The sequence below is a fragment of the Aulonocara sp. 'chitande type north' Nkhata Bay genome, linkage group LG22, assembly GCF_057382095.1.
Source record: "Aulonocara sp. 'chitande type north' Nkhata Bay isolate Kocher_YH1m ecotype deep benthic linkage group LG22, A_spYH_male_GT1.1, whole genome shotgun sequence".
Classification (NCBI taxonomy): domain Eukaryota; kingdom Metazoa; phylum Chordata; class Actinopteri; order Cichliformes; family Cichlidae; genus Aulonocara; species Aulonocara sp. 'chitande type north' Nkhata Bay.
Window position 1 is genome coordinate 1,661,790 of NC_141364.1, and position 13,665 is coordinate 1,675,454.

At 44.5% G+C, this 13,665-nt stretch overlaps 3 protein-coding genes and 1 long non-coding RNA gene across 13 annotated transcripts in view; 2 read left to right on the forward strand and 2 right to left on the reverse strand.

Annotated features, from left to right (window-relative positions):
- Nucleotides 1-92, forward strand: part of LOC147303135 (uncharacterized) — a 9,052-nt gene extending 8,960 nt beyond the window's left edge. The window contains exon 4 of the mRNA XM_086280738.1: nucleotides 1-92. This exon is cut by the window's left edge and continues 1,056 nt beyond it. The gene's annotated coding sequence lies outside the window, so the exon portion shown is untranslated.
- Nucleotides 1-5,262, reverse strand: part of LOC147303137 (protein sax-3) — a 6,642-nt gene extending 1,380 nt beyond the window's left edge. The window contains exons 1-8 of one of the 5 annotated variants that reach the window (XM_086280730.1): nucleotides 5,124-5,262; nucleotides 4,503-4,882; nucleotides 3,352-3,606; nucleotides 1,417-1,686; nucleotides 1,195-1,263; nucleotides 821-865; nucleotides 627-737; nucleotides 1-25 (exon numbers count right to left, since the gene is read on the reverse strand). The exon at nucleotides 1-25 is cut by the window's left edge and continues 35 nt beyond it. In XM_086280730.1, coding sequence (XP_086136856.1) covers nucleotides 1-25; nucleotides 627-737; nucleotides 821-865; nucleotides 1,195-1,263; nucleotides 1,417-1,686; nucleotides 3,352-3,606; nucleotides 4,503-4,566 — 839 coding nt within the window. In that variant the 5' untranslated portion in view covers nucleotides 4,567-4,882; nucleotides 5,124-5,262. Of the gene's footprint in view, nucleotides 26-626; nucleotides 738-820; nucleotides 866-1,194; nucleotides 1,264-1,416; nucleotides 1,687-3,351; nucleotides 3,610-4,502; nucleotides 4,883-5,123 lie in introns of all 5 variants that reach the window. The other 4 variants (XM_086280731.1, XM_086280729.1, XM_086280733.1 and 1 more) reach the window with 4 other exon arrangements.
- Nucleotides 5,263-7,710: 2,448 nt separating this feature from the next.
- LOC147303138 (uncharacterized) lies at nucleotides 7,711-13,473 on the reverse strand. 6 transcript variants are annotated; one of them, XM_086279650.1, is made up of 10 exons: nucleotides 13,381-13,473; nucleotides 12,650-12,928; nucleotides 11,657-11,905; nucleotides 10,974-11,063; nucleotides 10,684-10,788; nucleotides 9,421-9,486; nucleotides 8,877-8,945; nucleotides 8,711-8,761; nucleotides 8,435-8,503; nucleotides 7,711-8,312 (listed from the first exon to the last, which is right to left on the reverse strand). In XM_086279650.1, the coding sequence occupies exons 1-10, from the start codon at nucleotides 13,439-13,441 to the stop codon at nucleotides 8,242-8,244; spliced, it is 1,110 nt and encodes a 369-aa protein (XP_086135776.1). In that variant the 5' UTR covers nucleotides 13,442-13,473; the 3' UTR covers nucleotides 7,711-8,241. The 6 variants fall into 6 exon arrangements, with proteins under 6 accessions (XP_086135776.1, XP_086135774.1, XP_086135780.1 ...); XM_086279648.1 differs by having other exon boundaries at nucleotides 8,868-8,945; XM_086279654.1 differs by having other exon boundaries at nucleotides 7,711-8,364; nucleotides 8,868-8,945.
- LOC147303139 (uncharacterized) lies at nucleotides 10,288-11,924 on the forward strand. Its single transcript, XR_015126810.1, has 3 exons — nucleotides 10,288-10,600; nucleotides 10,719-10,797; nucleotides 11,810-11,924. It is a non-coding gene; the product is annotated as an uncharacterized LOC147303139 (long non-coding RNA).
- Nucleotides 13,474-13,665: the final 192 nt, after the last annotated feature.

A 13,665-nucleotide genomic window follows, 5' to 3' on the forward strand; every position in this document is an offset into this window, starting at 1 on the left:
TCTGTGTCTTCACGTGTCGGTGCTGCTGCATGGAGAGATGAAGAGCGCAGCATCATCAGAAAACACGCTGACTCTAATACTGGATTCTGTTACCATAGCAACATCCATATTTTTGCATGTGCGGATTCATGTTTTAAACACAAAGTTTTGTTTATCTGAAGCTGCAAAAAAGAATCGGTCAATAAAATCCTTTTAAACATAAATGAATCAGCCAACACGCTTCAGACTGCCTGAAATATAAACATCACTGAATAATAAATAACAATTAAATACTGATAATGATGCATGAAAAAAGTTCAGTATGAAAAACTGAAGCAGTGAAGGTGAATAATCTGAAGATGTCAAATATAAATATTTTTAATCAAATATTCTACATAAATAAATGAATTCATTAAAAAACCTTTGATGATAAAAACTTTCTCATGTCCCCCAAAATCATAGTTTCTTCTTTTTTTAAATCACATTTCAAATCATTTACTCTTTCACTGAATTCACTCGCACTCTGTGTAATCCCAGTCTGTGCCAGAAGGTGGCGCAGCGTGTCATAGTCTCAGGCAGGGTTGCTTCTAGCAGCATCCGTCTGCACGCACCCTGACAAACCCAGGAACTTAAATCCAAACGTTCACCTGCAGCTCTGCGTTTCCTCCTCCTGCACTTCATGCTGGTCAGCAACACACAGACAGCAGCTAAGAAGATGATCATCAACCCCACGCTGACGACAGCAACCAGCAGCAGAACTGAGAGCGCACACAACATCTGGTTCATGAACACGCGACACATCTGGCAGAAAACTACAAACGCGATTCCTAACCGGACTGACCGTTCTCAGGTCTCATGTTGCTCTTCTTCTTTATTTCTCCCACTTCTAATAAACAGAGCGAGAGGAAGCACACACCCACACTGGTCGCACACTCACAACGTTTAAATGTCAAAGGTCATGTGAAAGTTTGCATCCAATAAACAAAGACATCTCATTTGAGGATTAAGATTGTGGTCAATTATATTTCACACAACTAAATAAAGACAACATTTGCAGGCACAGACAGATTTAAGGAAGTATGACGTAGATCCATTTGTAGCGCAGCACACGGGCAGGTTTGGTAAATCCATGTACGGTATGATTGCAGACAGCAGCGCTGTTTCACAGCTGTTACGTGTTTGAGTGTGGATGTATGATGATGTGTGTGGTGTTACCGGCTGTCACCACTGCAGGTGATGGAGGTGTGCTGGTGGACGGAGGCTGGCTGCTCGTCTCTGCGTGTGCTGGGAATGCAAACAGTTTCTATGTTTAAATCCTGGTTCACACAAACATGAATACAAAGCTCATGAAACAACCTGTAAATACACAAAACATGAACACGTGTAAACTACAGACAACGTGAAAGCAGCAGGTGAGTCCAGGCTGGACCGACCCACCTGCGAGGACCGTGACTCTGGCCTGCAGCAGCCCGTTGCAGACGTACTCTCCAGCGTCCTCTGGCTGCAGGTCCTGGATCTGCAGGGCGTCATTGGTGAAGCTCAGCCGGCCGCCGCCCCTTTCTGGTTTCACCGTACCGTTTCTGTACTTGGTGAGGACGGCCTCCCGCCTCTCGCCCTCCCTCTGCTGGAACCACCTCTGTTTGGGTTTGGAGGAGCCGCTGCAGGGGAGCAGCAGCGTCCGGCCCGCGGACACCGTGTAGTCCCGACCTGAGGAGAAGACGCAGAGACATTCGCGCTGTCACTGCTGACCTTCTGTACTTGAGTGGCTGTGATATTGACAGGCGGCCGTAGGGACAGGGGGTTGGGCAGCGCATCTGTAGGTTGCCGGTTCGATCCCCGGGATCACAACCTGGTCGTTGTGTCCTTGGGCAAGACACTTTACCTACCGCCTACTGGTGTTGGCTTCTGTCAGTCTGCCAGGGCAGCTGTGGCTACAACCGTAGCTGCCTCCACCAGTGTGTGAATGAATAGTAAAGCGCTATATATATAAATGCAATCCATGATTATATTGTTCACGGCTTCTTGCTGGATCTGTGCTTCCTGTGTCGACTTTATTCTGCAGTGACGTTGTCGTGGTGCTTGTGCGTCGCTGTGGTGCCCTCTGCGTGAGGTGCCCTCTGCGTGAGGTGCAGGCTTTTGTTGGAGAGGACGCTGCTGTGGCGTCTGCTGGTTGCAGCCTCTGCAAACTAAAGCGGACTCGTCCCCCTCCCTGCAGCTGTGCTCATGCTGGAGGTGTTGAGCTCACAGACCTGAGGATGAGCAGCGCAGCTCCTCACACACGCCATGGCGTGTGAATGCTTCACCGCAGAGTTGCTAAAGCTCGTGGTCAGTCACCGATTGTAGCATGCAATCACACGCAAACAGACTCAGTGACCTATTAAAAGATGGTGTGATAATGACGAGCTGCTCTGCAGAGATAAGCCGGCTGTTTCTGCTCGCTCAGTTTCATATTTAGGCCACACATTTCCTGTTTTTATCGTTTCCACTTTAATATCTAGTCATCTTTCTGGAGGCGTGTGTGAGACAAATTTAAACAGTGGAAATGTTTCTTTTCACATCACTCCCACTCTGTGCCTCCGTGCCATCCACTTCTCTTTTACATAGAAAACTGATCATTTCGACACGTCCTTCTTCAAACCGCTGGCTTCCTTTGAGCCTCTGTGTGGTTTTAATGTGCCTGCATCAGTGTGACGGCACTTCATGCTGTCATCGATTCTTCAGCCTGAAGAGCTGGTGACTGTGTGAGTGCAGACGTTAGGTTTCATACTCAGTTCCTTACTTTGGAGAAGCTGCGTCAGCGATAAGCAGACATTTCTGCACTGCAGAGCTGATGAAGAAGTGAGCGCTCAGTTCACAGGAGTGTTTGCCACACATGCATCTGCCTGCTGTGTGCAGACGGAGCGATTTGTATTGTGTAACTTGTCTCTGTCATTGGCTCCCAGCCGGCTGCTACTCCAGCGGGAACAAGTACAAATACTTTGCTACTGTACTAGTAGTTTTCAGGTTCCTGTGTTTGACTCGAGTAGTTTCTTTTATACTTTTAACTTTTATTCGCTACATGTTGAAACAAATATTCGTACTTTCTGCTCCTTACATTTGAAAACAGGCTCGTTACGTTTGATTGGACGGTTTTGAGGTGATTTATTATTTTGTCGCTGCGAGGCTTCAAACATCAAACTGATTTGAACCTGATCAGGATCACATGAGAGGAAACTCAGTTCGATTATTAATGACCAGGAGATTACAGCGTGTGGCAGAGTCAGGGCGGCCAGGCTGTCGTAAAGCTTTTCCCTGTTCCTCGTCTTTCCCTGCATTTATTATTTGTTTCCCACCCCCAACCCACCCACCCTGGTGGCTCCACCCCCAGCATACCTGTCAGCACCTGCAGCTCAGCCACCAGCTGCTGGTTACAGCGGTATCTTCCATGATCCGACTCCTTCAGATGCTGGACGCAGAGGTCGCCATTAACCATGAGGCGGTAGCGCCGGCAGTCCTTGTTGGTCTTGTAGCCGCCCCGTCGGGTCACCAGGACCTCCTGATCCTGCCGAGTCCAGATCACGTCTGAGCTGCCAGAGCTGCCGCACGGCAGACAGACGTGGTGATTCTCAGGGACCGAAAACCAGATCGCTGCTGGGGCAGAGGACGGGGTCACACATCTGAAACTGTCGAACTCAAGCAGTACAAATGTGCTTTAAATACAGCCACAGGTCCTCTAACGTGGCTGAACCAATGCAGCACACAGGTGAGCTCACCTGGTTAAGCTGCATTAAGGCTTAACATGGTTTACTGTGAGGTTAATAAAAGACTTTCTCATAGAGGCCGTTTGCTTTGGTAACTTCTGCCTGAAAGACGTGAAGATGACGACGCCCACGACACTTTAAACGTCAAACGTAAAAACAGGGCAAAGGCTCAAATGTTGCTGTGGTCATCTTTTATATACAGTCTCGTGCAGGTTCTCCTTTAGTGATCCGTCTCCTATATTTAGATGATGTGATGAAGCTGTGTGACACTCACACCCTGCTGATGCTCCGGCTTCAGTGTGTTTCCTCTTTTATCTCATGGAAACGTCTGCGTCTAAATTTACAACGTTGCAAAATGTTTGCTGGACAGCGTTTTGTCGAGCAGGGCGGTGAACGATGTCGTGTGTCAGAGGAAATCTACACGCACTGACTGTAAACATGCATAAAGAACTGTGATTTATGACGTTTTCATCTTTAACTTATTTTGCACCAATAAAGAAATAATCATCTTCCGATGGACTCTTTCATAACAGCATGTGAGTCATTTCAGTCCATCAAAATGTTTTTATGGGAATTTGACACAAAAAGATGTTTTTCTAGAACATGTTTGATTACATCAAGTTTGCAAAAATGGAAACAACAACTGTACAAAAGTAAACTGAGGCGTGCACCGTCCAACTTTAACCCAACAAAGGCAACCCATAAATAAGAACAACTGTATTATTGTTTCCTCGCGGTTCCCTGAAAGTGTGACGAGGACAGAAGAACGGGAGGTTTTCGTACCTGTGGAGTTTCCCGTGCAGCCGATCAGACCTGAGAGCAGGAACCAAACGTGACAGGAGAACATGTTCAGGAACAAACGTGGAGCTGCAGAGCTGCCGACGCGCCTCGAGCCTGTCTGTCTCTGCACCGCTCTTCCTCTCCTTCCTCGTCCTCAGTGACTCAGGGAGCGTCAGCGGCCTGGAAAATAAAGAGGCGTGCTCCCGCTGCAGGTCTGCTGTGTCGCATGGATCTGATGAGCAGCTGGAAGCTCTCGGATGAAGGACTAGCTGAGATTTTAACCTTTGTTCCTCTGAATGTTTGTGTGAAAGTCAAACAAAAGGTAAACATGATGACATCATGCTCGCAGCAGGAGGCGTGGAAGGTTTGATCCTGAGGATTTCCTGCAATTAGAGAAAAGTCACATGATGAAGGTTAGAAAACACCTGTGGCTCTGTGACGTTATCATCACCTGCAGAGTGGAATCACTTTAAAACATCACAGACTCGGACTAATGCAGGGAACATCCCCTCAGGCTCGCTGTCGGTGCAGCTTGATCACACAGTGAACACACGTGTTGGCTCGAGGCGCTGCAGCAGACACGTGAATATTTCATTATATCCTCAAATATCTCTGAGGCTTTACCAGGTGTGTTTCCCAGAGCCGGAGGATGATCGATGAGCGAGTCCTGATGAGATCCACCTTTAGGGAAAAACAGGCTTTTGTTCACTCAACAGTTTTGTCTTTTTCTTTTTTCCATGGAAACGTGAGAAAAATGCTGGAAAAGCTGGAATTTCATTGACTCAACTTTAGGCTCTGTGTGACACACATGGAGATAAATAACTTCACAGAGGTTCACACTGTAACGTTTTCTGGGTAATTTCCTTCCTTTAACGTAAGATGACAGAAAAAATGACACTGAGGTCACTTGTCCCCTGTGAGGACACCTGCCTCAAAACTCCCATCATCTTAAACTGGTTTCCTGAGCTCGCTGCACTCAGACCTGCAGCAGTTTAAAGTGTGTCTCATCACACAGAGACGTGAAGCTTCAGTCTTCAGCGTCTCTCAGCACAAACACTTTCACTGATCAACGATCAGCGATGAAGGATCAGCAGGGTTTCTGTGACAAACTGAACTGTTTTCTAATTCGTCTCCTTCGTTCACCTTTTCTTTTATTTCTACATGTCCACGTGATGAAGACGAGGGGAACGACAGCACCCAGAACCAGCTGCTGCTCAGAATGAGCCCCTGGAAGAAGACACAGTAACGCAGCTCAGATCAACGTGACGCACCTGAAAGCACCAAAGAACCAGGAGCTCTGCTCAGACTCAGCCACAGCTCAGCTTGTTTCTGATGTACCTGATACCTTTAGAGCCGGTCGGAGCAGCACGCTCTGTTTTGTGTAACTATTTTAAAATCCCGGTAGCTCTGCAACCACATAAGCTAGCAATATGATTCTTTTGCATATGAAACCGGAGGAGTTGTACTTGCATCTTATGCCATCAGCTTGTCCTCGGTCACAGTTTCCTTCCACATATAGCTTTGCAAAAACTGCATCAAAGCACTTGCAGCAACAAAAACATAATATTCCAGAAACACGCTTTGCCGATCCGATCAGCTGTTTGTAACACTTCCTATGTCTATCAGCGGGAACTATCACATGTCCGCCATGACCTGCCCAAAACCGGAAGTGACGTCATTTTGCGGAAATGTAGTTTTTTACCATCAGCGCCTCATGAGCCTATACTGGTGTTTTTAAAAGTTATGTTTGACTTTGTGACTTCCTGTGTCGTTTCTGGGATGCTGAGGACTCATATTGCACTGCTGGAAATAGTTTATTTTGATGCAGATGCTGCTTTTTTTTGCAAATTTGCATGATAATATTTATTTTCGTTTTTCCTGCAGTGTACAAAAATTGGTGTATTTCAAAAATAAAACTATGAAGACACTCAAGATAAATTTCCTGTGGTGGGAAACTATTTTGTGCAACTTTTTTGTATTTACAGTTTTGAGGGATAAGCCTCTTAAATTTCTCTCACTAGAAATATATGTTAAAAAAAACAAAAACGATTTTCAATTTTTTTGTAGTTTATTGCACTTTTTTGCAATTTATGTAATTACTATGCACCTAATGCAGACATTATTAAAATTTGGGCTGTAATGGTTGTATTGATGTATAGCAACTTGAAATGCTCGCAAAAATGGCTCCACAGCAGGTAAAAATATAATATAAGCTCTGGCAGACTTGGTTCTATTATTCTATTATTAAAGAATAAACATGCTTTCATTTACATCTGCTGGTTTCAAAGAAGGAGACAAAACAATGAAACTAGATTCATATTTTGGCAACTTTTTCAAATAAGGTGTCGTTGTTAGAGACATTAAAGCCTCAGCCAATCATGTTTGCTCTGTAAAGCGGCCACAGCACCTTTCTGCGACGTGTCAGTCGGGTCTTTGGTCACATCCAGATTAACCGCTGCTCCGCCAGCACAGGAGTACAGTCCAGAGTCGCTGAGCTGAACGTCTCTTAAAGTTACGAGTCTCCTTACCTGCAGCGACGTTAGAGCCCAGAGCAGCGGCTGCTAACAGGCAGCAGCACACGTCCAGCTTCATCCTGACTGCAGTCATCAGCTCACATGAGCACTCTGTGGGCTCACAGCATGTTTCTCATCAGCTCAGCGTGCTCGTCGCTCAGTGCTGATAAATGTCAGAAACACGTACACGTGACACGTGTCTGCTGCGCTCACTGTCTGCTTGGATGATTATAAACAGATGAAGTCCTGAGGTCGCAATTCTGAATCTTACAGCTACAAACCTCCACGCTGTCACCTCCACGGCGTGGAGGATGTAACATGGAACACAGGCGAGGAACATTAACTAAACCTAAAGACTAAGAAACAAGTAAGGGAGCTGGAAGAGACGAGAGCAGCAGAAGCCCTGAATCAGAGTAACATAGCTTGTGTGTTTGTCAAGGTTCATTCATGTGTTATTAACAGACCGATGACGGTGACACAGGAAGGAAGCTGAGCAGCTGATGGGCCGTCTGTGCTTTCAACAGCTGAAGCTGTGAAGCTCAGCGGACACGTCTGCACACAAACACAAAGTCAACACAAATCTACTGTTTTCCAAGTTTACTTGATCTAAATGTGAATATTATCAGTGTTTTAAATGTGACTGCAGCAGACGTGTGACATGTTTCGTCATTAATACCAAAACGCTTTAAATCAAAGCTTTTATTCATGTGTTCATGAAGTGAATCAACTGCACTCAGAAACTTTCTCAGGCCAACAATAGTTATCTTACAAGCTTTTGTCTTTATAATCATGTCTGTAAAGGATTTTTATCACTTTGACCTTCAGATCAATCTACTGACTGGAGGAAAGGTCAGAGGTCAAACACACACACTACAGCACACTGTAAGAATCAAAGCTTTTAGCTTTTTGTCAATTTTCCACCGATGAATCATGAACCTCGAACACGAGGACAGATTTCAGGCTCCACCCCCCACCGCAGCCACCCTGCGCTGGATGAGTGGGTGGGTGTGACCATGAGCTCTGCACCTCAGCACAGTTGGGTCAGAATTTATTTAAGCTTTTTAGCGTAAGTGTTTAAAGACAGACACACTAACAAAAGCCTCCTGGGTCGATTTCATCAGCTGCAGTTTCACAATAATTCAGAATAATCTCGACATATGCATGTTACATGTTCCCATGAATATCTGTGCTGTGCAGACTGTTCCTGACAGCAGGACATTCAGGTGAAGCTACACCGGTCCGGCCTGCTTCTTGGGTTTCTCCAGTAAGACATACGTGTTGTTGACGGGCTGTGAAGAACCTGTGGATCATAAACATCATCAGTCTGAGTGGGTTGTGTGTAACAAACACAGCTGTGCAGGTTTGGCGTGTTCACCATGAGTTTGTGTAAAATGAGGTGCTGAGTGGCAGCTCAGGTGTTACCGGTCGTGTTTCCAGTCCGTGGCAGCTCAGCGATGGTGTCGTATGTGGCATCACTGTGGTCTGATCCTCCTGTTAAAATGTTTATCAAATAGTCTTCATCAGATCCAAGTAACAGTCCAGTTTTAAGCTGTTACACACAACAAATCAACATTTTCAGCTTTAGAAGACACCAGATCCAAAAGTTTGATCACACAAAATAATTTTGGGTTATCCAAAAATAACTCACGTGTGGCTCTTTTAGTACCCGTCCAAATCAGAAGCAAGAATTAAAGTTACCTTTATTATTTCCAGCATGGAAAGTGGAAGCAGTCAAGGAATGTGGAAAATCTGTAAATGAAATATTTTGATTAGATGCAGCATGAAGGTGGAAGGAGATGAAGTGTCAGCAGAAGGTTTGCTTAGATCATGTGACTGTGAATGTTCAGTGCAGCACAGGTGTTACTGGTGTCGTTTCCAGTCTGTGGCAGCTCAGCGATGGTGTCGTATGTGGGATCACTGTGGTTTGATCCTCCTGTCAACAACAAGTCTCAGTAAGAGTTTGGCAGACATCACTCTCCTGCTTTACTGTTGATGAGGTTCAGAATTTGAAAGTTATCCAATGGACCGATTCGTATACAGCACTTTGGGGATCAAACCACCGACCTCCCAATCAGCAGAGGACCTGCTCTGCCGCCTGAGCTACAGCCAACCCAAACATCCAAACTTCAATCGGCTTAATTACAGAATGAACTAGAAGACGACGATAGAGTAAAAATAATAATATGAAACACAGCTACAAGATTTCAGTGCAGTTTTCAGTTTAAAATATTATCTACATAACATCTAATGATGGAAACAACAGGAGGGGAAATAATTTAAGTGGCTGCTCCATCAGGCAGTGTGCAGGTCGTAGGCGAGCTCCTGAGAACAAACACTGGATTCATTCAGACTATCAAACTACAAGCAGCTCCGATGATGAGCCTCAGTCACAGCTGCTTCACTCTCACCATTTATAAGATGAAGTTCTGCTCCAGCTGGTATCTCATCATAGACGTGGAGCTGTTTGTCAGTCCCTGCAGACAGATCAGAGTCAGCTCCTGCTTTAAAGTTTAAAACACGCTGCCTGTGATGACGTCCAGCTGTGATAATGAAAGTGAAGCTAAACTGGACTGTGGCTGCTTAGGAAGCTTTTGCTGTTAAACTGAGTTTAGGAAATACTGACCGCTGACCTTTCACCTCACATATTTACAGTGACCAACCTGCTCTCACCTCGAAGGTGTCTGTTTGCACCAGAATAAAGTCCACAGGATGTAAAATCAACAGTGAGGCAGAATAAAATCATTTTAGGTTTGGAGTTAACAGTAATATTATATAAGTGCTGTGTACTCATTTAAAATGAAAGATTAAAGATTCATTTGTAGAAAAGAAACTGTAACCTTTGAACTTGTGTTAGCTTTATTGTTAGCTAAGCTGCTAACAGCATACGCTAATTTATTTTATTTTATTACTTTATTCACATCTTCACTCACCGAATGGAATCTGTGCACAGAGGTGAACACGCAGTAGTAAAACACAGCTAACTGAACTGCATTAGCTCAGGTGGCTAATGTGTTAGCATGATGTGTTAGCATGATGTGTTAGCATGACGTGTTATTATGATGTGTTAGCATGATGTGTTAGCATGACGTGTATTATGATGTGTTAGCATGATGTGTTAGCATGACGTGTTATTATGATGTGTTAGCATGATGTGTATTATGATGTGTTAGCATGATGTGTTAGCATGACGTGTTATTATGATGTGTTAGCATGACGTGTTATTATGATGTGTTAGCATGATGTGTTAGCATGACGTGCATTATGATGTGTTAGCATGATGTGTTAGCATGACGTGTTAATATGATGTGTTAGCATGATGTGTTAGCATGACGTGTTATTATGATGTGTTAGCATGATGTGTTAGCATGACGTGTTAGCGTGATGTGTTAGCATGACGTGTTAGCATGACGTGTTAATATGATGTGTTAGCATGATGTGTTAGCATGACGTGTTAGCGTGATGTGTTAGCATGATGTGTTAGCATGACATTTGAGCTGACAGACAGACCGCAGCTCACAGCCACCATCGTACTAACAGATGTTTCAAAAGAACCGAGTGAAGGAAGCTAAACTGGACCACAGCAGATATGTGAGAATGATGCGACTAACATGTCTAAACCAATGAATAAGTCATGTAAACCACAGATTCTGGTCATGTTTCTCTTTACTCACCTCGTCTGCTGGACCTGCATCTCCACATGAAGCAGGCAGTGATGAGGATGAGGATGGAGAGAAGAAGAAGACCAGTTCCTATCAGGAAACTCTGCACTGGAAAAGCTGGACAAGGTCAGAGTGATGAACACGGATCATGCATCACATACATGGACTCTCTGTAATATTTAATATATAAACACATCAGACCTCACTCTAAAGGTCATTTATGCTACAGGCCAGAAGAGATGAACATGTTTACATTTAAACCTGTTCAACTGCACTCGTTAGATTCTTTGATGCAATCATACCTGATGGAGCATCGGGGGGTGATGCAGTTGTTACTGATGCTGTATGAGTTGTAGCAGTAGGTGTTGTTGTTGTTTTTGTTGTCTTATTATCTTAAGTACAGAAAAAAGAAAATGTAGATACATAAAAAATAACAGCTTAAAAATCAACAATTGAACTTTAAATATACGAGTTGGTTAAAAACAAACTCCACATACAAACAAAGTAAAAAACTGAACTGAAGAATTTCACATAACATCTTGTGATTTGTGAACAATGATTGGATGCTGTCTGACTGATGCTGATTAATGTCACGCGGTGAAGCTGACATGTTTTAACTTTGTGTTTTTAAGCATTTGTGCATGAGTTGCTGTGTTTCATCGTTTTTAATCTTTAATAATGTCCAGTGTTTTATTCGTACAGTTTCATTGCATGCTTTTATTGTGTATATTGTTGACGTGTTGCCGGAAGACTTCCAGGCATGCCAGTTATAAGACTGTGACCAATCAGGGTTCGCCCTTGGCCACCGTAGGCCAATAAGAGGACCTGGCGGGGCAGATGAAGGGGGCTAGAGGTAGAGCATGAGAGACTGCAGCAGCGACACGGCGGGATAGCCAGTGGTCGGCGACTGTTGCAGAGAGCGGCAGAAAACAGAGGAAACTCTACAAAAACATTTCTGTGTTACTTTTGGGTTCATGTGTCTCACCTCTGTCAGATCTCTGTCCTTTGGTCACATTCAGATAAGCAGCTGGTTCTCCATCACAGTAGTACAGTCCAGAGTCAGCAGGCTCAGCTTCTCTTATACGTAATGTTGTGTCCTCCGTGGAAACAGAAATCCTTCCTTCATTTATTTCTCCAGAGTCTCGTCTCCGCGTGGGAACAGCTGATCCTCCAACATCATGAGAACAGTTCAGAGTGATGCTGCTCCTCTCTGCAACACTCACTATTGTTGTTCCTGTGAAGAATTCATGACATTTATCATTAAAGTGATTCTTTCCAACGTGCTGATTGGTTTAAAGGTGGACGTCAACAGGAAAGAGGAGGACAGGGAGCACAGAGAGGGCTGCAGCCGACAGCGTTCATTGTTTTCACTGTTTCACTTCATCCATTTCTATTTATCTGTTTCCATCAAACTGGAGCTCAGGCAGCAACAACAGCACAGACAGACACGAGTCCACACAGTATATCTGCGCACTGCCCTCTGGTGGCAGCACACAGCTACTACAGGCTGTGTGAAGCTGGCCCGAGCCGCCACTTCAAACAGGAAGTCTGCGCTCTGATGATACCGGTTATCTCTGCTGGCGTTTTAGGTTTTTGATGTCAAAGCAAAGACAGAATGACATCGTCAACATAAAGTCGGTCACTGCACAAAAACCCAAAAATGCTTCAGTGTGATCGTATCAGCTGAAGTTCAGATACACTGGTTTGAGTTTACAGAGAGCAGAGATAAGACTTTTATTATTATGTAGCTGCTCACTGGTTACTGCAGCATGTGAGGTTACACATGAAGAACATTACAGTTATTACTTTATAGAAACTCATCGACAGTAACAGGAAGCACATGTGACAAAACAAAGCTGGAAAACACGTCTGAAATGCAGCTTTTCATTCTCACTGAATTCGTTTGAGTCAGTTATTATTTTTTTATGGAAGACGCGTGATTTTTAAACAGGTCAACTGTTAAAATGTTTGATGTTACCTGATGGGATCACTGTCAGCTCCACAGCTGCTTCATGGTTACAGAAGTATCTGCCAGAGTCTGAGGGAGCAGCTCTGAGGACGATCAGAACCCCGTCAGCCTGTGAACTGTATCGTTTCTGTGGATCATTGATGTGTTTTGTAGTTTTGTCTCCATCAGCTGTAAGTATGTCAGCTCTGCTTCCTCCACTCTCTCTGCTCCACCTCACTCCACCCTCCACAGAGTGAGGACAGGGCAGAGTGATCTGCGTCCCCTCCTTAACTCCTTCATGGGTCAAACCTGCAAAAACAAACAGTTTTCAGAATCACATAAACCTTCAGATGCTGTGGACACACAGTAACATCACACGTTTATCCTCATGTAAATAGGGGCAGGGATAGCTCAGTAGGTAAAGTGGTCGCCCCATGATCGGAAGGTCGGCGGTTCGAATCCACTTAACGGCTACCCTGAGGTACCCCTGAGCAAGGTACCGTCCCTACACACTGCTCCCCGGGTGCCTGCTTAGTGGGCTGCCCACTGCTTCACTGGGTGAATGGGTCAAATGCAGAGCAAAACAAGTAATTTCCCCATGGGGATCAATAAAGTATCTATTATTATTATTATAACTGGAGACTTTCTCAATGTTTTGATTTTTTAAATCAAGTTTCATAAAATTAAACTTTGATAGAAATCAGGAAGAATAACGACGCTCTACATCATCCGAGTCTCAGAAGAAGCTCAAAGAGTCTCACCTGCAGCGACATTAGAGCCCAGAGTGCAGGCCAACAGGCAGCAGAAGATGTTCACCTTCATCCTCACACAGTGCGAAGTGTCTGAACAGTTCCTGTGTGATCTGAGAACAGGAACTCGGCCTCTGTGAACACGCCTGTTCTTCTTCCTGCTGCTCACTTCTTGTGGTTAATGAATACAGATGCTCCTTTTATAGTTTGGAATGTGATGTAATTTACATTCTGACAGTTTTGTGTTATCGACTGATGCAGATATAAGATGATGTCGTCGTAGGCGGAGGTAGAAGG

Coding starts and splice junctions, on each gene's coding strand:
- LOC147303138 (XM_086279654.1), bottom strand. CDS start 13,441: ATGAAGGTGAACATCTTCTGCTGCCTGTTGGCCTGCACTCTGGGCTCT. Junction 11,064..11,656: donor AGGACAGAGATCTGACAGAG/GTGAGACACATG, acceptor TCTGTACTTAAG/ATAATAAGACAACAAAAACA. Junction 8,946..9,420: donor AGAACTTCATCTTATAAATG/GTGAGAGTGAAG, acceptor TGTTGTTGACAG/GAGGATCAAACCACAGTGAT.